This window comes from Neovison vison, chromosome 2, assembly GCF_020171115.1.
Source record: "Neovison vison isolate M4711 chromosome 2, ASM_NN_V1, whole genome shotgun sequence".
In the NCBI taxonomy this organism is placed as follows: Eukaryota; Metazoa; Chordata; class Mammalia; order Carnivora; family Mustelidae; genus Neogale; species Neogale vison.
In genome coordinates this window covers 12258706-12281978 of record NC_058092.1, presented here as the reverse complement: position 1 = coordinate 12281978, position 23273 = coordinate 12258706, and the positions used below count along the sequence as shown (strand labels likewise).

Genomic DNA, 23273 nt, shown 5'->3' with positions numbered 1-23273 from the left:
CAGCAAATGCTACATAGTATCTATATCTTGCTGTTTGCATTTCATAGTACAACTTGGAGGGAAGTTCATCCTGGCAGCATGTGAAAAGCATCCTTATCCTTTTTTATGGCTGCTGGAGCCTCCCAGCAGAGCCACACTGCGATGGGTAGAAATATTCATTTTCAGTCTTTGACACTGACACACAACGAGGTGGTGTGTAACCAGTGTGTAACGGCACAGGGGGCGTAAGCTGGGTCCTGCGTGAAGTCTGCTCCGTCAGCCAGACTTGTTAAATTCAGGACTAAAAGTAAAAGTATCCTTCCCTGGAAGTGTTAAGCATGCAACGTACCTGTCGGGGTGGCTTTTATTTAGGAGGTGCTTGGAGATTTGGGTCAGCCGGGAAGACCCGAAAAGCCCTTCTGTTTGGGCTGAAAGTGGCAAATATTGAACAGGTGGGTCCATCCTCCATCCTTCGCTCAGTGAGCTCAGGGACGATTGGAGGCAGCTGCTGAACCGGGCTCAGCAGGTGGGTGGTGCTCAGCACACGGCTCACACACACGCCAGCCGGAGGTGGGCCAGAGGAAGGGGATGGTCGGGCTGGGAAGGGGTTGCTGAGGGCTGGGTTCTGGCTTCTGGAGCCAAACAGTCTGGGGGCTCTGTCCCCCTTGAGCTCGGACAGCCCTGCCTTGTGCAGGGTTCTGAGCGCACGTGGGGAGGACACTCTCAACCTGGGGGATGGAGACCCCTCTGGGCATGGATGAGATCTGGAGGGATCTAGAGTGGGTCTTGTTCCCTCTCCAGGGGGTTTCCTGTTCACCACCGAATCCCCAGAACCCATAAAAGGATCCTGAACATAATAGATGCTCAATAAATTCTTGGGGTGCTCATGATGACATGACCCTCAAAAAAATGCCTCTGTGGGCTTTCATCGGGTTCTCCAACCAAACTAAGAGCTTTGTGACCATGAGGCAAGTTTACTTAGACTCCCACAGGCCCCGCATGCTTTCATTGTAGACAGTGCCCCTCAGCCGAGGACTGTAATTCAGTAAATTTTCCTCAGTTTTTGCACAATCAGCTCTGCGTACCTTAGCCCTATGCAATGTTATCTGTCCCTACATCTCAGTCTTTACTGATGGATTGATTGGAAGATTTATTTAAAGATTATTTTATGGGGGTGCCTGGGTGGCTTAGTGGGTTAAAGCCTCTGCTTTTGGCTCAGGTCATGATCCCGGGGTCCTGGGATCGAGCCCCACATCGGGCTCCCTGCTCAGCAGGGAGTCTGCTCCTCCCTCTGTCTCCTGCTCCCTCTGCTTGTGCTCTCTCTCTGGCAAATAAAAGAGTAAAAATTTTTTTTTAAAGATTTTATTATTTATTTGACAGAGAGAGATCACAAATAGGCAGAGAGGCAGGCAGAGAGAGAGAGGAGCAGGAAGCAGGCTCCCTGCTGAGCAGAGAGCCCGATGCGGGACTCAATCCCAGGACCCTGAGATCATGACCTGAGCCGAAGGCAGCGGCTTAACCCACTGAGCCACCCAGGCGCCCCAAGAGTAAAATATTTTTAAAAAATAAAGATTATTTGTTTTAAAGAGAGAGCAGGGGGAGGGGCAGAGGGATAGGGAGAGAGAGTCACAAGCAGACACCGTCCTGAGCAAGGAGCCTGACCCGGGGCCCGATCTCATGACCCCAAGACCACAACCTGAGCCGAAACTAAGAACTGGTACTCAACCGACTGCACCACCCAGGGGTCCCTTTATCTCAATTTTGTAAAAAGTTAAGTCTTGTCCCTTTCCTGCTAGGGTTTAGTGCTGGTACAGCGCTTCAAGCTGTGGCAAAGGGATGCTCTGCTTCTCTCTGCCTCTTCTTTCTGCTGCAGTTGGACACGGTGGTTCCTGACCTGTAGGAGGTGGACGAACAGCCCCTAAAAGACGTCAGGTTCCAACCCCTGGAACCTGTGACATCTCGCACAGGAAGTCTTTGCACAGGGGACCACGAGTCTTTGGGATGGGGAGATCATCTCAGCTTTTCTGAGTGGACCCTAAAAGCAGTGACAAGTGTCTTTATAAGAGAAGCCGAGGGAGCTTTGCCACACACAGAAAAGAAAGCAAGGTGACCGCAGCAGGTCCTGGAGGTTGCAGGCAGTCACCAGGAGCTGGGAGAGGTGAGGAGTGGACTCCTCCCGGAGCCCCTGGAGGGGACACAGGCCTGCCCCCCCCCTTGATTTCAGCCCCCTTGAAACTGATTTTGGACTTCTGCCCTCCAGAAGGGAGAGAACAAATTTTGGTTGTTTTAAGACACCCGGTTTGTGGTAACTTGTTACGTACGGCAGCTGCAGGCAAGTAACTTGTGACTGCGGGGAGGGGAAGGGAGGCAGCTGGAAAGTTCTCGTTTCCTGGGGCGCTGTCCTAGGACGGTTCTGTCTGCTCTGTGGGGCTGGCAGGACTTCCAGAAGGTGCTTCCTCGCACTTGGGCTTCCCCGGTCCTTCGCAGAGGCTCCTGCCCTCTGTGTGGGGAGTGGGTCCATGAGGGGCCCGGGGCAGGCTCCCCTGCATCTGTCTTAATGCCAAGGCTGCTTCAGTCACCAGCTTGTCCCTCGGTCCATCTGCAGCTCCTGCAATCTAGCAAAACCTCTGGCTTCTGTGTGCTGAGCCGGGTAGCTGTCCTGTCGGTCACATTCACGGACAACCTCACACCAACGCCCCTCTGGGCACAGTCCACTTTCTGGTCCACAAAAACGGCTCCTCTATCTTTTGTCACAGCAATCGTGAAGGGGAAGCAGCTGACTGTCTTCGGAGAAGCACAGTTTGACCCCGGTTTTTTGGATCCTTTTCTCTGTGGTCTGAGGACAGAGGCTTTGGAAGTCCACCCTTTCCACCATCACATCTGTACACGACCACATGGAAACAGTATCTCTGGGTGTTTTCTGAGCATCACAAACCCTATGGGGCCAAGGTCTGCTCTTCATTTTTAAAATCTGAAGGCAGGGGCACCTGGGAAGCCGCTGCCTTCGGCTCAGGTCATGATCCCAGGGTCCTGGGGATCCAGACCCACATCGGGCTCTCTGCTCAGCAGGGGGTCTGCTTCCTCCTCTCTCTCTGCCTGCGTCTCTGCCTACTTGTGGTCTCTGTCTGTCAAATAAATAAATAAATATATAATATATTAAAAAAAAAAAAGCTGAAGGCATCAGATTTCATTATCTATAGAGGGACCTAAGTCTCTGTGTCACGGCCATAAAAGAAACCAGACACAAGGCACACAGAGGGAGACGAGTGACTTCATCCATAAAACCCCCAGGCTCCTGCTATGGGCCACACCCAGCTCTAGGTAGCCTGGGGACAGCATCAAACAAGCCCCTTCACGGGGCTTGGAATGGGAACCACACATGTGAGGGACATGGAGAATTCGCTGGTGTCTGGATGGATCTCACAGGACAGTCAAATCCGCACGCCCCGCCGGGTTCTAGCCCTGGCCGTCTGTTGCCTTTTCCTCAAAGGACAGCATGAACAGGAATGCACTTCCCGGCCCCACCTTTCCCCTTGGAACTTTGTAGGCATCCCTTTGGGGTCTCCCGAGACGTCCCCGGCTGACGTGACGGTCCCTGTCGTACTGCCTGCCGAGGCGCTCGGAATCTGGCATGCTTCCTGTATATTTCTTTATCATGAAACACACAGCTGAGGTGTGTCTTTCACACATACTTGTGACCGTGAATCATCAGACGGGCGACTGTATGTCCCGGGATGCTCTCCCGGCTGGCTGCAGGGGAACCGACGTCAATGCAGCTTAGAGGAGAGATGGGCCGTATCCTCGGGGTTCAGCCCTCCTCCTGCCCCCCCACCCCCAAAGTCTCCGTGGGAACATAGAATGAGCTGGGCTCAGATCACAGAAGATTTCACAGACCAAGTATTGACCTGGGAGGAAAAGCCACACGTCGTAACACTGACGTTCAACACGTCCTGTAGCACCTTCCCGTTGGTAACATTCAATCTGACCATGACAATGAGGGAACATATGAATGATAGCAATGATAGTGTGACCTCCCTGACAAAGAGATTATACAACTTTATTGCAGCGTCTCACAGCAGAAATGAGTGTGCAAGGACGGGTCTATCTTGGGATCTTCAGAAGGGGTGCCCAGGGGCTCCAGGGCACAGCGGAAGGGAACAAGCCGCCGCTGGGAGGGTAGCCACACCCAGGGAGCTGATCTGTCCCCCAGAGCTCTTGCAATGCCACACTGCAGGGTCCCAGTGCCTCTGGCTGGACCTGGGAGGGGGGAGGGTACGCAGGGGACGGGCTCAGGGCACCATGTGCCACCACTTGAAGGAGAAGGGCTGCCGGCGCACGTTGGTGCCGCAGTGGACCTCCCCGTGCCGCACGTGGTAGGCGTAGAAGTCGTCGATGAAGGTGCAGTGCAGGCCCAGCGGCTCGAGCAGGGCGCGCACCTTCTCCTCCAGGCAGCAGCGGCCGTTGATGACGGGTCCGAAGGGCTTGGGGATGCCCAGGTGTCTGCCCAGCACCAGCATGTTCACCTGCAAAGGAGCGGGGTCCCAGCGCGGGGCTAACGGGCATGCAGCCCGCATCCCCCGCCCACGGGTCCCCTTTTCCTCCTGAACTTCCGCACTAGCAGCCCCCTTCACAGATGGGAAAACAGAGGCCCAGACAGGTCAAGTGGGCCACCTCCAGCCGCCCTGCTGGTCTGGGCCCTATACCCAATTCTGTCGGACTCCAGCGCCCATGATCTCACCGCTACCCTCTCCTTCCCCCTCTGCCACCTTCTGGCAAATTCTCCGTCACTGCAGGCCCAGCTCAAGTGGTACGGCCTCTGCGAAGCCTCCCGTGAGTTCCCAGTCAGTGCTCCTCCTCTGGGCTCCTCCCGCGGCTGCCAGCCCGACGCCTGGCCTGTCGCAGGCTCTCAGTAAGTATCCGTTGACTGGATGAATAAAGGACTACCTTTTTGGTGTCACTCTCCGTGTATTATCGTTTAAGGTAATGACTGTTTCCTCCCTTATACTGGAGGTGAGTGGAGGAGGATTCTGGCTCTAGGCCCACATGGGTTTGCATCCCAGCCCGTCTCCTCAACCGCTGTGTGACCTCAGGCAAGTCGCTTCACCTCTCTGAGCCTCAGCAGCCAGATGAGCCCAAGGGGGTTTCCGTTGCTGTGACGCTCAGACGTCAGGCTCACGGAACAGGTGTGGGGTCCGTCTCTGGGGCTCAGGAGTCGGGGACGGGCCTCTCATTCTCTGTTATGGTCCAGACCCAGCCCCTGCTGTGCGTCTTGTACCCTGAATTTCTCGGCCTGTTCCACACCCACGCCCCGACCTCCCACTGTGGGCTCCTGGGGTGAGTCACTGCTCGTGCTCAGGCTCCTTCCAGAGCCTCCAGCAGCCCAGGCACAGAGCGGCGCCGATGACTTCATTCCCCATGCCTCATCCCCTGCCCTGCATCAGCCTTCTTTCCTGCCTGGGAAACCTGGCCGGGCTAACCCCGAGAAACAAAATGCCTGGGGCCGAGGAATTGTAGTCAAGATGCCCCCTCCTGCCTTGTTTTAGCCACAGAACCTCTTCCAAATAAAATCCTGTGTGGTCCCTTGATGCCTAAAACAGAACAAATCCAAAATACCAGCTTTGAGGCACCGGGCACCGTCTTGGAACCCCAGTGACCTGGGGAGACCAGTTTGACGTCCCTGGGCCGGGGGCTCCTGGCTCCTCCCTGAACGTGACCTCTAGCCCCAGCAGGAGAGGGCGGCTGCGGGGCCCCAGCAGAACTGGCTGAGGTTTCTGCCTGGCCCTCGCGTATCCTTTGGAGAGACAGAGCAGGGCACAGGGACGGTAACAATACAATAGATGTGGCTTTGAGATGGTGCTTGGCAGGAGTGGGGCAGAAACCGCTAAGAGTTCTCGCCAAAGGCGGGATCTCCCTCAAGTCCCCCCTTCATGGGACAGAATCCACCCAGCCTGGGCCATGCTAGCCTCGTGGCCTCAGAGAGGCCTTCCCGGACCGTCTGAAATGGTGTCCCCCCTTTATCCCTTCCAAATGCGACCCGAGAGCCGAGCTCAGCCGCTTGTTCTGCCCACCGCCCACCCACGGCGCCCCGCACAGGGAAATCCACAGTGGGCAGTGCCATGTGGTGAGGGCATGGGCTCTGCAGCCAGACCCCCAGCTTTGAGACCCAGCCCCGAATCCCATGCTACCAGAGACCCGACTTCTCTGTGCCTCATCTTTGAGGTGGGAGCGTTGAGAGTCTTGGGCTCCCAGGGTGGTTATGAGATGCCCAGAGCCACCTGGGAACTGCCCGCGGCCACGCAGACCCCAAGCCGACAGCCAGGCCCCTCCACCCCGTGCCCAGGGTCTCTGACTTCAGGCCGTTGGCAAAGGTGGGCTGACCCCGAAAACCACCTTCCTCACCATGTTTGGAAAATAGGCTTCGGCCTTGAGGGTCCCTTTGACCTCCTCCTGGAGCTTGAAGAGCTGGGGGATGTCGATGATGTCCCGCTCGGTCAGGCCCAGCTCCCGCTTCAGCACCTCCCGGTTCCAGTCGATGCAGCTCTGGGGGTGTCAGGGGGGCGGTGGGCATGGTGGAGCCAACTGGCATGGGGGCCGGGTGGTGGGGATGGTGAGAAGGTGGAGGGCCTGGGATGGGGTGATGGGGCATGACAGAGCCGCCACGGGGAAGGGGTGGGGACAGCTGTGGGGGAGGGCGGTCTGGAGCTGAGGCCTGGCCAAGGACAGGGCCAGGAAGACAGTGATGGGCTCCTTCTCTTCCCTCCTTCCCTCCCTCTGCTCTGCTCAGTCCCTCTGCTTCTGGCTTCTGCCTCGGTGTCCCCATCTTTACGGTCACTCTGTGTCTTTCTAGCACTTGGCCTCTCTCTTGCCAGTCCCCTCTGTCTCTGAGAGTGTCCCCTGTCTTGCTGTGGCTCCAGCTTTCCCAACTTCTCTTCCTCTCTTTTCCACGCATCACCACTGTGTGTTCCCACAGTGGTGACTGACTTCTGTCTGTCCCACACACATGGACCCAAATCCCATAGCCATTCACCAAACCGACCCGTAGCCAGTGGGAGGCTCTGCCTTATGGCTCCCAGGGAGGGGAAGACGGTGGGGTGGGTGGCTCAGTCCCCCTGGGCTGAGGCGTCCCCTGGGCTGGGAACCCAGGCTAGTACCTCCACATATGAATTGTGCTCTTTCAGTTTCTTGTCTTTCAGAAGGTCCTTTATTTTCTGGTTTTTTCCTGTCACGGAGGAAAAGGAAAAAGAATGAAGATGAACTCAGAGGTCGATGTCCCTCTTCCCAGCAGGCAGAGTGGGGACTCAGTTTTCCCAGCTAGAAAATGGGGGCAGTTATAATTTCTAACGCACAGGTTTGTGGCGAGCATCGAGGAGGCAAAAGCCTTTAATAAAGTATTTCATTAGTGTAAGTTCTCCTTCAAAGTGTTTCTCTCACTCCTTTAAAGTATTTCCAGAGGGATCCCAGCTACCAAGAGGCAAACAGAGATCTAACCATTGTCCGATGCCACGCAACATACTATAGATATTAGGTAAAAACTCTCATCCGTGGGGAGTTACCAACACTGACCCAGCTCATGTCTGCGAACTTTAGGATTCCCTTCTGTGCTCCAACGAGAAGGCTCTTTCTTTCCCTCCCTCCTTCCCTCCCTCCCTTCCTTCCATTCATTCATCATTTGAGCCAGACTGAACTTTCCTCAAGTCCTCAAACCCATTTTGTTTCCTCCTGCCTCTGTGCCTTTGCATTCACTGTTCCCTCTGTCTGAGATCTCTCTCTTCCTCTCATCCCACTGCCTGCCCCACTGGGCGAACTCCTGCTCCTTCCTCGTGTTCCTGCTTGGTCTTTGCCTCCTCTAGGAAGCCTCCCTTGAACTCCTCCCAGATACTCCTAAAGCGCCTGTGCCACCATTGCTTCCTTGACTACTTTCCCAGGACCGTGAATGAGCACCCGCCCCCCACCCCCGTGACAGGGGGAGCTACTCCGTCCTGTTCACACAGCATCCCTGGAGCTCAGCGTTGTGCCCAGGGCACAGGAGGTGCTCAGAGGAGAGCCGTTGCCCAGAGGCCCCCATCTGGCAATGGGCGACCGCATGAAGGCAGAGAAAGGACCTTGGATGGAAGAACCACGCAGAGCCAACTTACTTTTGACGCCTTCAAACAGCGCAGCTTCCCCGTGGCCCTTCTTCAGCTGCTCCTCGAACAGTCTGTAACAGGACCTGGGGCTGGCCAGGAGCAGCCTGAAGCCCTGGGGGCAGAAACACTGGGCTCAGAGGTCAGCTTTGCCCCTGGGGCTCCCAGAAGTGTCAGCGCAGACCTAGGCTGCCGGTCTCCTTTGTGCTCCCCTCCTGGGATTGAGGGGGAGCTGGTCATGCTTATAAGGCCAGGCCTCCCAAGCAGAGTGCAGACCAATGCTTGGGAGCCCAGGGAGCAGGCCTGTGGCTTCCTTCAGGCAGCCCTCCCAGATTGCGCACCTTCTTGTGTGCTGGGACGAAGCTCAGGAACTCATCCACGTGGCCCACGTACAGCCAGTCGGAGTACAGCCTCACCGGAGCCTGCACCTGCTGGGCGCTGAGGAAGTCCTGCACGGCCTGGTTCATCTCGTGGTTCTCCGTGCTGCCGACACAGGATGAGGGGAGCGTTGCAGGGTGCGAGGGGCAACTGGGGGCCTCTGAGGGCATGGAGGCTTGCCAAGGGGGCCAAGGTTCTCCTTCAGCTAGGGAAGGGACTCAGAAGCCTGGATAACTTTATTCTATCCTCAAACATCAGAGGAGTTTACAACTTGCCATTCCAGTTTTTTGGGGGAAACTGAGACACCAAGTCAGTCCAGTGAGTAAGACCAGAGCCCGGCCTCAGAAAGCACTGCCCAATGGCTCAGTCCAGATGCTGGGGTTGTGGGTAAACATGGGGCTAACCCATATTATCCACAGCGGCAGGGAGAGCCAATCCGACCTCAGTGGGTAATCACTTGTTAGCCATGTAGCCCTGGGGACATTCCTTTACCTCTGTGGCCTTCAGTTTTCTTCCTGCTCTGGCCTCCAAGGGCCTTCCTGATCTAGCCCTTTGCTCTTTCTCACTCAGTCTCTTCCAGCTACTCTGGCCTTCTTGAACACACCAGGTTCAGTCCCGTCACAGGGCCTTTGCACATGCTCTTTGATATTCCAGGAACCCTCTACCCCAGCTCTCCCCATGGCCATGTCCTTATTGTCATTGGGCCTTATCTCACGAGCTGCCTTCTCAGCGAGGCCCTCCCTAGTCTCCCTATCAGTTCCCATTCCTCCTCTATCCCTGTCTTTTTTGTATTCTTTGCTCTTTGACATTACCTTACTTGTTTACATTTGTGTCTCCCCTACTAGAATAGCAGCAAGGCCTTGTCTGTTAGGCTCATGGCTGCCTTCCTTCCTAGCACCTGCCTAGTGCCTGGCACACAGTAGGTGCTCAATAAGTGTTCACTGATGGAGAGAGTGTAAGTGGCAGCGCTTGCATTTGAGCTTGGGCCCGCCGGGCTCCTAAGCTTTATTCTTTGCTCTGTGTTTTATTCCTGTCTAAGTCCCTAAAGTTTGTCGAGGCTCTGGGGTCGGGAGCACGTAGGGAAAGCTTCTGTTGTAGCCTAAGTTTTTCCATGACATGCCTGGGTCTCCCCCACCCTGCCCCTCCCCCACCCTTTTAAAATATTTTATTTATTTATTTGACAGAGAGAGGCACAGCAAGAGAGGAAACACAAGCAGGGGGAAGGGGAAGGAAGAAACAGGCCTCCTGTGGAGCAGGGAGCCCGATGCAGGGCTCAATCCCAGGATCCTGGGATCATGACCTGAGCCAAAGGCCGACGCCCAATGACTGAGCCTCCCAGGCGTCCCCTGCCCCTTCCCTTCTCACCTGGGGTAGCTGCTGCCCCCAAAGAGGATCCTGCCCAGAGGGTATTTCTTCTTCCCAACGGTGACTGGCGGGCTCACTTCCAGGTTTCCAAAGGAGTCGAAGGTAGAAGCCTCTCCGGTCTTGGTTTCACGAGTCACGTAGCCAAAATCCGGACCCTGAGATGGGAGAAGCAATGGCCAAGCGTTAGAGAGCGTGATCCCTGCGTGAGGGCAGGGTGGGGGCCAGGTCACAGGCAGGATCCGGTAGCAGTCAGAGCTGGCACCGAGCAGGCACCGCTATGATCTGCAGGACGCCACAGGAGCTCTGACTCAGGTGGTAAGAAAAGGGACGAGCACTTATGGGGTGCCCCATGCGTGCCTGCTGCTTTGTAAACCTTAACTCCGGCATTATAACAAATCTATGAAATATCATTTTTGTCCTCATTCTGCAGGGAAGAATGAAGGTCAGAGGGGTGGGTGACTTCTTGGGGCCCCACAGCCAGCTGGTGGAGGGATCTGAGCTGTGTCTCCAGCAAGCCCTCTAGGACCACACGGTGCTCCGTCCTGACTGGGCTGGAACCGGCTTCACCATGGGGCTGTGATGTCCCTGTGTGGATCTTCACGGGAAGAATGGGTTGGTGACACATCTCACCCCCTCTGTGCGTTTCCTCTGTGGCTGGGGGAATGCAGCTAGTAGCTTAGAACAGCACACATGGATTCTCTTTCGGCTACAGAGCTCAGAAGTCTGAAAGCTCTCACCGGGCTAACCCCAGGGGCCAGCTCCCTCTGGAGGCTCTGAGTCTGTTTCCTTGCTCTTTTAGCTTCTAGTGGCTGGTGGCCTCTTTCCTCAACTTCATGTCCTGTGTTTCCACCATCACATGCCTTCTCCCACTCTGTCTTCCCTCTTCCAAGGAGCACCATGATGGTACAGAGCCCGCCAGGTAACTCAGGAGCATCTCCTCATCTTGGGGTCCCTGACTTACTCACACCTGCCAAGTCCTTTTGCCGCAAGAAAGCATCAAGTCTTGGGGATTAGGGCAAGGCCGTGTTTGAGGACGCCACTCTGTCTACTGCACTAGTCCTAGCTTTCTACGAAAGGGGAATCATTCCCAATCCCTCTTCTCCCTTTGTCTCTTAACAGTGATACCAGCCTGACTCCCATGCCCACTGTGCCCTAGAAACTTCATGACCCCAAAGCTGAGCCCAAAAGGCAGTGCCCACCAGCATGGGGGAGTCAGTTGGTCACACCCATGTCCTGTGCTTGGCCTTCCCGACACTGCACGCTCTTGGGGCCTCTCAGTCTCCTGTGTATGGGACAGGGAGTCCCCAGCCTAGTCCCTAGTCTTTGATTCCCTACAATTCTCTTCCTCTTGGTGCTGCCACCCAGTCTCACAGAACACCGACCACGTGCTGACAACCCCACATGTCTCCATCCTGTCTGCACATCCCCACTAACCCCAGACGGCCACCCGCTGCTTGCTTGACTTCCCACTTGGGCGTCCACCAAAAATCTCACACTCGCCCCCCGACGGACCAGTCGGCCCCTCTCCCTTCATCCCCCGTCCCTCCCAGAGTCCTCCCCACCTCAGGGCAGGATGGCTGCTGTTAAAGCCTGCCGTCAACTTGGGCTTCCCTCTCTCTCACAGGGGTCAGGGAATCCTGTCAGCCGGGCCCCTTCAAAGCATGTCCAGAATGTGGCCCCTTTTCATGCCCAAACCTGCAGGCCCATCGCCTCTCACCGGGTTACGGTGCCTGCTCCCTCCCCGCACCGCCTGCCCCCATTCCCTGTCCCTGTCCCTTCTCCACACCGCCTGGCCCACCCCCATCCATTCTCAACAAGGAACCAGAGCTTCCCTTTTCTAACACCCATCAGGTCATAATCCTCCTGCAACAACCCCCAGTTTCCCAGAGTTTAAACAAAGAGCCTTGCAGGGGCCCACAGGACCTGCCCCCCACTCAGTCCCCTCCATCTCTCTGACAGTCCCTCCTTCCACCTTTCCCTCCCTTTTTCCTCCACATCAATCCAGCTTTTATTGTATCTTTCTTTTTTTTTTTTTTAAAGATTTTATTTATTTATTTGACAGAGAAAGATCACAAGTAGGCAGAGAGGCAGGCAGAGAGAGAGAGGAGGAAGCAGGCTCCCTGCTGAGCAGAGAGCCCAATGTGGGACTCGATCCCAGGACCCTGAGATCATGACCTGAGCCGAAGGCAGCGGCTTAACCCACTGAGCCACCCAGGCGCCCTATTGTATCTTTCAAACATCTCAAATGAGCCTGGAAAATCACCCGGCATCTTGCTATTTCTCTAGCTGGACAGCTTAGATCTGACTCTTCGGTCCACTGAACCGTTCCTTTTTCAGAAACGTAGACACCGTCCCCCAATTTCCCAATATCCTTATTTTTAACGCCTGTGGCTTGCTGGATCAAAGCTGCTGAGTTTGATACACGTTCATTGTCATTTCCTTCAAGAATTAACTCATCTTTCTGGGCTCAACACCCGGCCTCATCCGAACCCTGCAGATGTATTTTTCACCCAAGAAATTTTGGATTTCAACAAGAGAACAATTCTCCTGAACAACGACGTCGATGGGGAAGTGAGTGTACCCAGACCTCGTTCCGGAAAGGAAGCCCAGGGGCCACGCCCTTGACCGTGCTCGGTACACAACTACAGATAGTACAGATAGGGCAAACGGTAGCCAGTTCTGGTCTAGTGCTCACCATTTGTCCACGTAGAGCCTCTTCTTCTTTGCAAGGCGACTGACTCCTACACTGATGTGACTGATGTCCCTCCGCAGGGCTCCCCTGGGTCCCTTCACAATAACAGTGAGTCCCGACGCCTGGGTGGCTCAGTTGGTTAAGCAGCTGCCTTCGGCTCAGGTCATGATCCCAGCGTTCTGGGGTTGAGTCCCACATCGGGCTCCTTGCTTGGCAGGGAGCCTGCTTCTCCCTCTGCCTCTGCCTGCCTCTCTGTCTGCCTGTGCTCGCTCTCTCTCCCTCTCTCTCTGACAAATAAACAATAACAGTGAGTCCCTTCCCGAGTGATGTCAACATTTTCTGGAACATCCATGGTCCAAGGCTGAGAACGGTCTTCATCCTCAGTAGATGCAGCACAGAGACCTCACCCTTCCTCCTGCTCACTCTGCTCTGCCCCTTCTGGCCTCCTGGCTCTTCACTCAACATGCGAGTCTTGCTGCTGTCTCAGGACCTTTGCACTGGCTGTTTCTTCTGTCTCATATACTCTCCACCCAGACATCCATACAGCCAAATCTTCACCTCTTTGGAGCTTTTGCTCCAGTGTCAGCTTCCCAAAGGGGCCCTACCCTGACCATCCTATTTAGAATTGCAATGTAATTCCCCCACCCCACCACTTTGGCACCTGAGAGCCCCTTGATTCTGTTTTTTTCTTCCTACAGCACTAGATTCCACTTTCCAACATGCAATATCATTTACTTATTCACCATACTGCTTGTTTATCGTCTGTCTTTCTGGGCTAGGATGTCACCTCCGTGAGGGCAGGATCTTCGACACTGCTGGCTGATAGATTCCAAGTGCCTGGAGCAAGGCTGGGCACAGAGCATGGGCTCCAGGGATATATGATGAATGAACGATAAGTTCATATGAGTCACAGCCTTGGCCATTGCCACGAGAGGGGCTCAGTTCCACAGGCTGCAGGCTTGGATTTCTGAAGGTGAATGAAGGTGCGCCCTTTGCAGAACTGCCCCCTGCCCCAGGAGTGGGAGGGGCTGGGGACACCCCCACATGCTACCTGATACTGTTTCCAGCTCAGACTTAGATACCTGTCACCCTGTCCGCTCTCCTCGAGTCTCTGTTCACTGAAGCCCCAGAGTGTGCACATCCATTCTTGAAACCTGCTGATCTGTTTTCACAACCAGAGAGCACACCCGGGCTCACCTCTCGTACTCACTCGCACTGAGCTGGCTTTAATAGCGTTATTGTGTTTTAACTGTTTACCTTCCCAGCTGCCTTCTATTTATAGTAAGCAAACTTATTTAAAGTAAGGAAAACCGCTGGTTTTCCGCTTATAGGTGGTGTAACATTTACCGACATGGTCTAATGGAAGAATACCCACCGTGCGTCAAGCTGTGCACTAAGCGGCCCCTGAGGGGTGAAAAGGGAGATGACGAGGCAGTGATTTATAACAAAACAGTCCCGAAGAAACCAACAGAGGTGCCGCAGCCCAGAATGCCAGGGACCACGGCGGGGTGTCCTTCAACGCCAGAGATGGTCTCACAGTGGGGAGCACTGCAGCTGAGACCTGGAGGCAGGGACACCGTCAGACATGGGAAGCAGGAAGAGCATTGTGAGCAGAGGGAACAGCATATGCAAAGGCTATGAGGTGAGGAGCCGTTGGGCACATTTGAAGAACAGGAAGGAGGCCTGTGGGATTTGGAGCTGGGTGAGGGGTGGGGAGAGTGGCCCGCAATGAGTTTGGAAAAGCCGATGGGGACGCTGTCTGGTGACAAGTTTGACTTTGAGCCCAATTCTCTTCCTAAGGGATGGGCGTCAGAAAACCACAGCCATGCTTGCCTAAGAACGCGTCTCGGCCTCTCATCCAAGCCTGGGTGTGGGAGAGGCAGGGACCCCTGTGCTGAAGTGTCCTTCTGCCTGGAAGGACTCAGGAGATGTGGCTAGTGATGTCAGAACATCTGGCCTCTGTCACCCTGGGAGCATGGCAGTGGGAGACCGGTTACTGAGCAGAGCAGGGCTGAAAGCAGGGTGATGGGCTAGGGTCCCCAAGGGCCAGCAGGATTATTTATCCCAGTGGTGGTCCTGAAACAGGGGTAACCTGGTTCCAGTCGAAGAGACGCCATGGACCCAACGAAGTCTCTCCATCATCACCACCCAGGGCAGGGGAGTGAGCGAGACTCAGACGAGTCGCTGAGTTGAACTCAGATTTCCTTTCAAAGCCTCCTGTGTGGGCAGGGCTGCCTCCTCTTCCCTGGGGCTCACCTTGCACCCCACACCCCACACCCCTTCCTCCGTGCCTCCCCGGCGCCTGGAGTCAGGGGCTCTCAGCACCTGGGGTGCGAACCTGGCGGCACACAGGGTACAGATCTCCCCGGGGCCAGGCCCGCCCGGTTTCGGTATCAGCTTCTCCTCTCTTCGTGTGACCTTGGAAAAGCGGTTGCCCCTCTCTGAGCCTCGGTTTCTTAATCTATAAAATGGGCCTCATGATAATATCTAGATTAAAGGTTGCCAGACAAATTAAATGAGTCAGTCAGTGCATGTAAAGAATTTGGCATCATGTCTGACCCAGGACGCACGCTCGATGAACGTAACTATTCCCCTCGCTAGTATTCTGCGCTGAGCTTACGGGATCCTGCCGGGCTAGTCCAGCTTGATTCACCGACATGTCACCCCACCCCCAAACACCTGCAGAGTCACACCTGGGAAATGACCACTCTGATCCCCAAACCCACCCCATATCCCCCACAAAGGCCAGACTCCCCTTCCCCAAAAGACAGAGCCTCCAGCCAGATACTAAAGAAGGTTCCAGTCCTGGCCCAACCCACCACACCTTGCAGCAAGAGTATCTTCAATGGGACAAGGAAGCCACAGCTAGACCCGATGTCCTTGGCAGGGCTATTTTGAGGACAGGCTGAACTCATGGCTGGAAAGAGCTTTGGGAAAGGGGGAGCCAGATCTCATCTCAGCGGCGACAAAAAGGTCATGGCCCACCTGCGTGATCGCTGCCCCAGCAGGAAGGGCTCCTGCTATGGAGCCCAGGTGCTCAGCCACAGGTGGTGAGGAAGGGGGCCTTGGGCGGGGGGATCTCAGCAGCCGCGGCCCCACCAGCACGTACCAGCAGGCATTTGATGGGGAACTCCTTCAGGCCCCTGTTCCTCGGAGAGTCAAAGACCACAGGCAGGGTCTTGTGGGGGGCTTGGATGTAGCCGATTTCTATCTCGTCCTGTGCAGAGGGAGGGGAAGGAGGGCTGATGGGCATGGCCGTGACACCCAGTGCAAGGAGGGGGCATGGACCCATTCACTCTCCCTCTGTGGTCAAGGGCAAATTCCCATGCAGTGTTCGAGGAGGGAACAGAGCTTATCTTCCCGTGTGTGCACAAGAGGGCTCACCCCCACTGCTGGTGAGTGCAGGGGCTGAGGGCTGTAGGTGCTGGGAACCTGGTAAGTGAGCCTCAGGCTCTGTCCTCAAGGAGCTGGTCACCGAGCACCCTGTGTGAGGATGTGATGGGTCAGGAAGGAGGGGCTCCTGATGGGGTTGAAACAGGCAGAGAAGGGGGGGGCAGTTCAGACCCAACCTTGCCCACAGGGCAGAAGTGGGGAGGGCTCTGAAGTGCACCTGGTGCAAATCCTGCCTGTATTCTGATAGAGGTGGTGTTGGACGGGACCCCCCTATGACCCCCCGCGAAACGGCCACTCTTGTAGGTCAAAGACGGAGCTACCAGCACTTTTATAGTGTTCTGTCCGACTTAGCCCAGACAGGACTTCTAGAAAGGAAGGGGTGTTCTCTGTGGGTTTGGGAGAGGGATGGGAGATTTTTGCGGGGGAGGCTTTCTAGCTGGGACTGTAAGAACGGGACCTGGGTGTGGGGGATGGGAACGGGGAGGACATCGGAGCGAGGGAAGAGCAGGCGCAGAGGCATGGAGGAGGTGGGAGCAGGGGGAATGCCGCGGGAGGGCAAAGAGCCCGAGAAAGCAAGGCAGTGGCAAGAAGGCTGGGGTGGGTCTGCCAGCCGCCTGCAGCCACTGCCCCGTGCCGGGTGCTGGGGTGCTGAGCTGAGTGAGACTCAGTCTCTGCCCTTGGGGAGTTCATGGCCTGATGGGGAGCCTGGCATAGAACAGGGGGATAGTGTGGTCACCGGGCAGGCTGGCCAAAGGTGAGGGATGGCCAGGTTGGGGTGGGGTGGGGGCTGGAGGCAGGCTGAGAGGGAGGAGGTGGAAAGAGCTGGAGCAGGGGTGTGGCCTGGTGTGGCGGCTGAGCCCGGGAAGGCTGGCTGGGATCCACCCCTGGAGGGATGGGTTGAGATCCAGCCCTCTGAGCTCTGCGTCATTTCTGGGGCATCCGAGAGTTTCCAGGCAGGAAGGTGGCCTGTACCTTGGTGACCCTGCCAGACAGGCTGTGGCTGGCCGTAAAGGTCGCTTTACTCACCAGCCTGAGCCCCCACATGCCCAGGCCCTCAGAAGTACCTCATTTCCTGCCCATCTGAGGAAGGGTGGCCCCCAGCCCCAGGAGCCTGGGCCCCCCATGTCCCCTGACCTTCAGGAAGATCCACCCTGTGTGTCTCACCAGCACCCCCCACCTGCCCTCCCCACGGGGCGCAGACCTGCATCCACCGGTCATCGTTGCTCTGCTCCTCGGAGGGGACAGTGACCTTGCACTTGGCTTCCTTGGCTAGAGCTATCACTGACTTCAGGAAGTTCTCGTTTTCAAACACCCTAGAAAGGGCAAGAAAAAAGCTTCTCAGGGCTCTGGATTCAGCAGACGGTGGCCTTGGCTGGGCTCTGAGGGGGCAAGCTGGACCCCTGCATGGTCCCTAGGGGTGGAGCAGGAGCTCAGGCCTGGACAGATGGGGGGAGGGGCACAGCGGTGGCTCAGGAGATGCTCGCGGCCTGGATGGCAATGTCGGCTCATCCTTTCTCTCTGCTCTCAGCAAACATCTCACTGAACTCTTACAGCAATCCCTGAGGGGACCAGCAGGCTCCCCTTCCATCTGGGAGAAGCCACAATGAGGAGGTCAACGCTCGAGGTCAACGCTCAAGGTCAACGCTCAAGGCCCCCTGGAGGAGGGGATGCCTCAGCCGAGGCAAAGAGTTGGTTTGCCACTAAGGGTCATGCCACATGGCTAGACAGCACCAGGCTTTGAACCCAGGCCTTGCTGGCTTCCAGCCTGCGACCTGACCTCCTGGCAACCACCAGCTCACCCTCACCCCTTCTGCCCGGAAGCAGCTGCAAGAGAAGAGCGGAGGGACCTTCTGAGACCCCAGCGTACTCAACAGGTGTTCTCAGATCGTGAGATGGATGCCAAGGCTCCCCACGGCAGCTTGTTAAAGGGCAGCTGGGCCCCATCCCCAGACCCCAGACCCCACAGTTCTGGGGTTGGCCGGGAACATGCATTTGAAATGGTTTCTGGTGCAGGAGGTCCATAGGCCACCCAATGAGCCTGGGCAGGCCGGCTCAGAGACTGAGGGCTTTCATCTGCTAGGTCTAGAAAACTCTCTGGCCTTCGGGAGAGAAAGCTGCCCCCCTCCCTTTGTATTAGGGTAGGAGAGCAAGGACAAAACAGCAGCAACAGGCACTACCCTGCCTTTTTATTCCAAATTGGCCAGAAGCCTTCGGCATGTTGCTGTAGGAGTCATTTTCCCCCATTTAAACAGCAGATATTTCGGGGGCGGGGGTGGGGGCTGTGGCCAGAAGCCAGGGCGCCCGCTGATGCATCTGTGCCCCACCCGGGACCCTCACCTGCACACGTACACCTCCTCTGGGGGCTGAGTGTTCGGGGTCATAATCCAGGGGGCCACACGGAAGACCACGCTGTCTTGGAAAAGCAGGGCGGCGGGAAGATCCTGAAGGTGTGGGTGAGGCCAGGGCTGTCACCACGGCCGGGCTCCGATACCTACCGCTTCCTGGCAAGGCTCTGTACCCCCACCCACGAGGCGGGCCAAGGCCCGGGAGCTCGGGTGTCCTCTCAGGCTGCCATCTTGGCCTACCGGGTTGGACGTGTCCAGCAGCGAGATGGTGAGGGAAATGAGCCCCGGGAAGTTGACGTCTGGGAAAGCGAGGCCCTCCACGTAGAAGTCCACGCTGTGCTGGCCTCCCGGGAGCTCCAGCGGGTGACTGGGCTGCTGGGGCCCCAGGACCACCCTGTACCTGGAGATGTGTTTGCCGCCTGGTGGAGAAAGGAGGCTCAGGTCTTCGTTTCCCCGGGGCCATGACGCCTTCCTGAGGCCACCACACTCTGGATGACGTGTCACAGCTAAATGGGCCCACCATAGGACAAAGAAACTAAGGCATCAGGTGGGAACATCGCCCCCTGGCTGCGGCTCCAGGGCTGGAGTGATGGGGGAGGGGGAGTCTGAGTCATTCCCAACCATATGCACACCAGTCCAATGCACATTACAGTTCATTCATTCATTCGTCATGCATTCATTCATTCCTGAGCACCTGCTCTCAGCTGACGCCTGGGGAGACCAGGGAGGTGGTCCCTGTCCTAGTCCCCAAGGAGTACACAGCCTCCTGGGAAAGGAAGGAGGACCAGAGACAGTCAGATCACAGATGGTAATGCGTGCTGTGATGGAGGGAACCCTGAAGGATCACGGAAGGCTTCCTGGAGGAGGGGATGCCTCAGCGGAGGCAAAGAGTTGGTTTGCCACTACGTCAATGTCAGTCTAATCAAGTTGATCCGGGATGGAAGTAAGTCAGATCTAGTCGTGCCTCCACACAAAGCCCTCAGCTGGCCTCCCCACGGGGCTCAGACTAGAAGGCAGAGTCACCCCTGCCTACCGGAGCTGGCCCCGCCCCTTTCTTCTCCACCCTCATCAACCACCTGAACGCCTCATCCTGCACTCCAGCCACACTGGCCTCCCTGCCTGCCTTCCTCAACCCCATAGGAATGATCGCAACTCAGGGCCTTTGCACTTGAGCTTCCCACAGCCTGGAATGCCCTTCCCCTGGGTGTCTGCGTGACTGTTCCCATATCTCCTTCTGCTCAAATGACACCTTAGGGGGAAAGCTTTCCCCAGCCCCCTCTCCTGCGGGTCCCCAGGCTCCACCCCTCAACCGTACCCCCTTCCCTGCTGCATTCTTCAGCGCAGGATTTAAACCCATCAGACACACTAGATGCTTTAGTTATTCTGAACATGGTCTCTCTCAACCCAGCAAGAGGAAAGTGACACGTGGACAGGAGATTTGTCGGGTTCTTTGCTCCATGCCCTGAGCCTCAAACAAGCCCGGCACTGAGCAGCAGGGGCTTGTGAGCTGCTGAGAAGTTCACGGTGTCTTTGATGAGCAGGACGCTGGCGATCACACTATTACCTAACATCGCGGTCAGCTCGGCTCGGATGCAACACTCTGTACACAAGAGTCCTGTGTGTGTGTGTGTGTGTGTGTGTGTGGCAGAGAGGAAGAGACAGACACCGTTACAGCAGTCCTGGGGAGGGAGCTCCTCTGGCCTCACCAGCACCAGACACCAGCTTCTTGTTTCTTTGCATTTCGTCTGCCTGCCCTTTCTAGAAGGGAGAGGCAGGGATGTCCACCTTGCTCGCTGCTGTAGCTCTGGTTCTTAGAACGTGCTACTGAACAGGGGCTCAGGAATTATTGGCTGAAGTGGGGTGAGAAGGGGCTGTGCCAGGGCAGGAAGGGGACCCCGAGTGAGGGTCGAGGGCAACTCACGGCTGGCTTGAAACACCCTGACTTTGTCCATCTCTGACTTGGACACATGGAGGAGCAGCCGGTGCTTGGTGAAGAAGTCCCTGGGGGTGTTGGTGTTCAAGGTCACCGGGGACATGTCCTGCAGGTCTGGAACAAGAAGACCCTCTCCTCTCTCACGGCTCCCCTCAGACCCCACCCCCCTCAACCCTGTCGCCTGGTTTGATCTTCATCATGCCCTTGCCAGGATTTAAATGATGATTTTCATTTTGGAATGAGCTTAGGAGGCAAGCTCAGTGAAGCAGGGGCCACGGCTGGCTTGTTGATTGCTCTGTCCTCAGCCCCCAGAGCCTAGAAGCATCTAGAAGCGCCGAGAACAAGGACTAGGGCATGACAGTGTGCTGGGTAACTATTTGAGTGGATGTGTTTTTCCTCTGGGCCTGAGTGGGAAGTGAACCAACCCGAATGATAGCCAACAGGGTGTGGGGAGAGCGAAGCTGGACAGGGGTCTCCTCTGGGCATTAGCTCCCGGGTGAAGGGAATCAGAGGTGGTAGGTTCGAGCCCTGGATCCTGGGAGGTATTTCATCTCTCCGTGTCTCTGCTTCCTCATCAGTAAACAGGGGAGGGTGAGGTCATGTGTATGAAGGGCTTACTGTGGCAGCCCGCGTCCCAACCAACCCATGAAGGATACTGGCTCTTTTGATTAGGGCCGGGCACTGCACGGGGGGCTGCTCCTTGGCATCAGGCAGAGACAGTTGCATGCAACTTCCAAGTGCATCCATTTCTATGCTGTGCTAGCAGCTCCCCAGGAAGGCCAGCGCTGCCGCCGTGGCTGGCCGCCGTCCCTCCCCCAGAGCCCTCTTGCATCCCAGCCACACTTCAGAGGGGTGCTGCCGGCGGAGACCCTGCGCCCACCACCATCCTTGTGTCTCTCCGTGGTGTCAGGGTGCCTGATTCCACATCCTGAGCCTGTGACTTACTGGCTATGTGGCCTTAAGCAAATTGCTTCACTTCCCCATACCTCAGTTTCCCCATCTATAAAATAGGGCTGAGAACAGTACGTACTTCCAAGCCTTGTACTGCAGGATCAGATGGGTTAATTCTGAAGAGGTCAGAGCAGTGTCTGGCATGGGGCACGGGCTCGGGGCTGCTCTGACAGGGCTTTGGGGCGGAGTTCGGCTTTCATTTTGAATGATTTCAGGTCCCAGCTTTGACCCAAGAGCAGAAATTTAGGTTGGGCCATGGACCGGAGCATGGGTCCTGGAGGAGGCATTGGGAGACTCAGTCCTGGTCCTGGCTCTTCTCTGGCTACTGTGTGACCTTGGGTGAATCACTTACCCTCTTCGGGACTTTGTCCATTCTTTTTCTTATGCAATGGACAAGCTAACAAGAACATGCTTTCTTTAAACCCCGTCTCTGAGGGCTGTTACCAAGCTCAGGCTGCATAGACAAAAGGACTTTACAAAAAGACCAACCAAGCTCTATTTCCATGAACTCTCTGGGCAGGGGGATGCTGAGGGCCGGGGGTCCTCACCTTGGCTGTCCAGCACATCATTGTCCTTGCAGTCCATGGTGGAAGATTTGCGATTGTCTCTGTCACAGTTCACCAGCAGGATGGCGCCTTGCCCGCGCGGGCCCCAGGTCCAGGTCCTCTGTGGACACCCAGCAGAGATGGGCCACATCTAGAAACCTGCATATGTCCCTCCAGCTCTTGGGGGAAGCATAACTGCTCTCTGCAGCCCCTCACGAGCCTTGTGTGGTTTACAGATCTCGCTCCCACATCAGCGAATTCTTTAGCTCCAAGAGGGGAATGTTCACCTGCTCCAAAAATCCTAAACACGGTCACCAAAAATGCAATTCAACCACTTCAAAAAACGACCCCCAAGATAGTAAAATTTATTTTAACAGCTTAAAAAAAAAACAAACAAACAAACCACTGTCAGATTGGCAAACTGGACTGAGCTAAATATTCATGCCAAGATCCTAATCTAAATTGTTACTCTTATGTGAACTCTTCATTACTCATTCGCCAAAGTGTGGGTACTATTCTTAGCAGCCAGTTGCTGTTTGTCCCAAGATTAAAGCAAATTCAGCAGCCCCTCCCAGCAGGGATCTAATAGGGATGACGTCTTCTATTTGCAGGACAGCGTTGGCCCCCTGGGAATGACTGCATTCTAGGAGGGACAGAAAGACAGATTCCACTCCTAGAGTTGTAATCCCTCCCTCCACTTTCAGCTGACCCTATGGAGGGATCTTCATCTTTTGACAGGACATATCCTCCTACAGGGCACACCACCATTAAGCTGTACAGGCAGCTTGGGGATTTCAGGAACACCCTGGGCTTTGTCCTCAGACCCAGGTAAGGCTACCTTTACGCCGTACCTCTTAACCCTCCATTGACTTTCAGCAACAGACTTTGGCTGTTCCAGTGCAGCTACTTCCCTCTTCTGCCCCCTGCCAGTTCTCCCTTTCTCTGCTCTTCACTCCCTGTGGGCAGCACCGTGGGGACCTCTCCCCCTAGCTAGGGAAACCCTGGCATGGGGGGATTTTTTTTTCCCCTCAGAGTTAAGAACTGCCAGCAAATTTTTTCTCTGCTGGGCATTAACCTGATGACTCTCTAGTTTCTAATTTGCACAACACGTTCTCGGAACTCACAACCGGTGAAAATCTAGTTTTGCCAAAGAGATGGGAAATACGTAAATCAAAATGGAAAGGGTGTTTTTTTGTTTTCTCCTTTGCCTTGTTCTTCCTGGAGGGACAGACGGCCATTCATGCCATCACCACCAGAGGGCGCAAGAGGAGAACCCAGCAGAGGTAGCACCTGGAGTGTCTGGAGGCCTGAGCGTACCTGGCCCTTCTTGGCACCGATGGGCTTCACTTTGCCAGTGCGGGTGATGTCCGTGCTCAAGGAGATTTCTGCAGTCCCACCGAGTAAGAGGAGAGGGTTGGTGAAGGTACAAGGTCAAGGCACTCAGTGTGGTCCCTGGAAAATTGTCTGCCCCACGGCTTCTCTCCCTCCCCTTCCGAAAAAACACGAATTCAAAGACATCCCCATGTCTCCAAAGAAGATGTTTAACGGCAACCCAGAGAGCAGAGCTGG

At 55.8% G+C, this 23273-nt stretch overlaps 1 protein-coding gene across 1 annotated transcript in view; it reads right to left on the bottom strand.

The window, feature by feature from the left end:
* Positions 1–4177: 4177 nt before the first annotated feature.
* The window catches only part of PADI4 (peptidyl arginine deiminase 4), a 37131-nt gene continuing 18035 nt past the window's right edge, over positions 4178–23273 (bottom strand). The window contains exons 4-16 of the mRNA XM_044236293.1: positions 23022–23089; positions 21708–21825; positions 20197–20322; positions 18516–18694; positions 18268–18371; positions 17132–17243; positions 15647–15754; positions 9846–10000; positions 8444–8585; positions 8115–8217; positions 7131–7198; positions 6379–6519; positions 4178–4502 (exon numbers count right to left, since the gene is read on the bottom strand). Of these exons, the coding sequence (XP_044092228.1) occupies positions 4269–4502; positions 6379–6519; positions 7131–7198; positions 8115–8217; positions 8444–8585; positions 9846–10000; positions 15647–15754; positions 17132–17243; positions 18268–18371; positions 18516–18694; positions 20197–20322; positions 21708–21825; positions 23022–23089 (1658 nt within the window). The 3' untranslated portion in view covers positions 4178–4268. The remainder of the gene's footprint in view (positions 4503–6378; positions 6520–7130; positions 7199–8114; positions 8218–8443; positions 8586–9845; positions 10001–15646; positions 15755–17131; positions 17244–18267; positions 18372–18515; positions 18695–20196; positions 20323–21707; positions 21826–23021; positions 23090–23273) is intronic.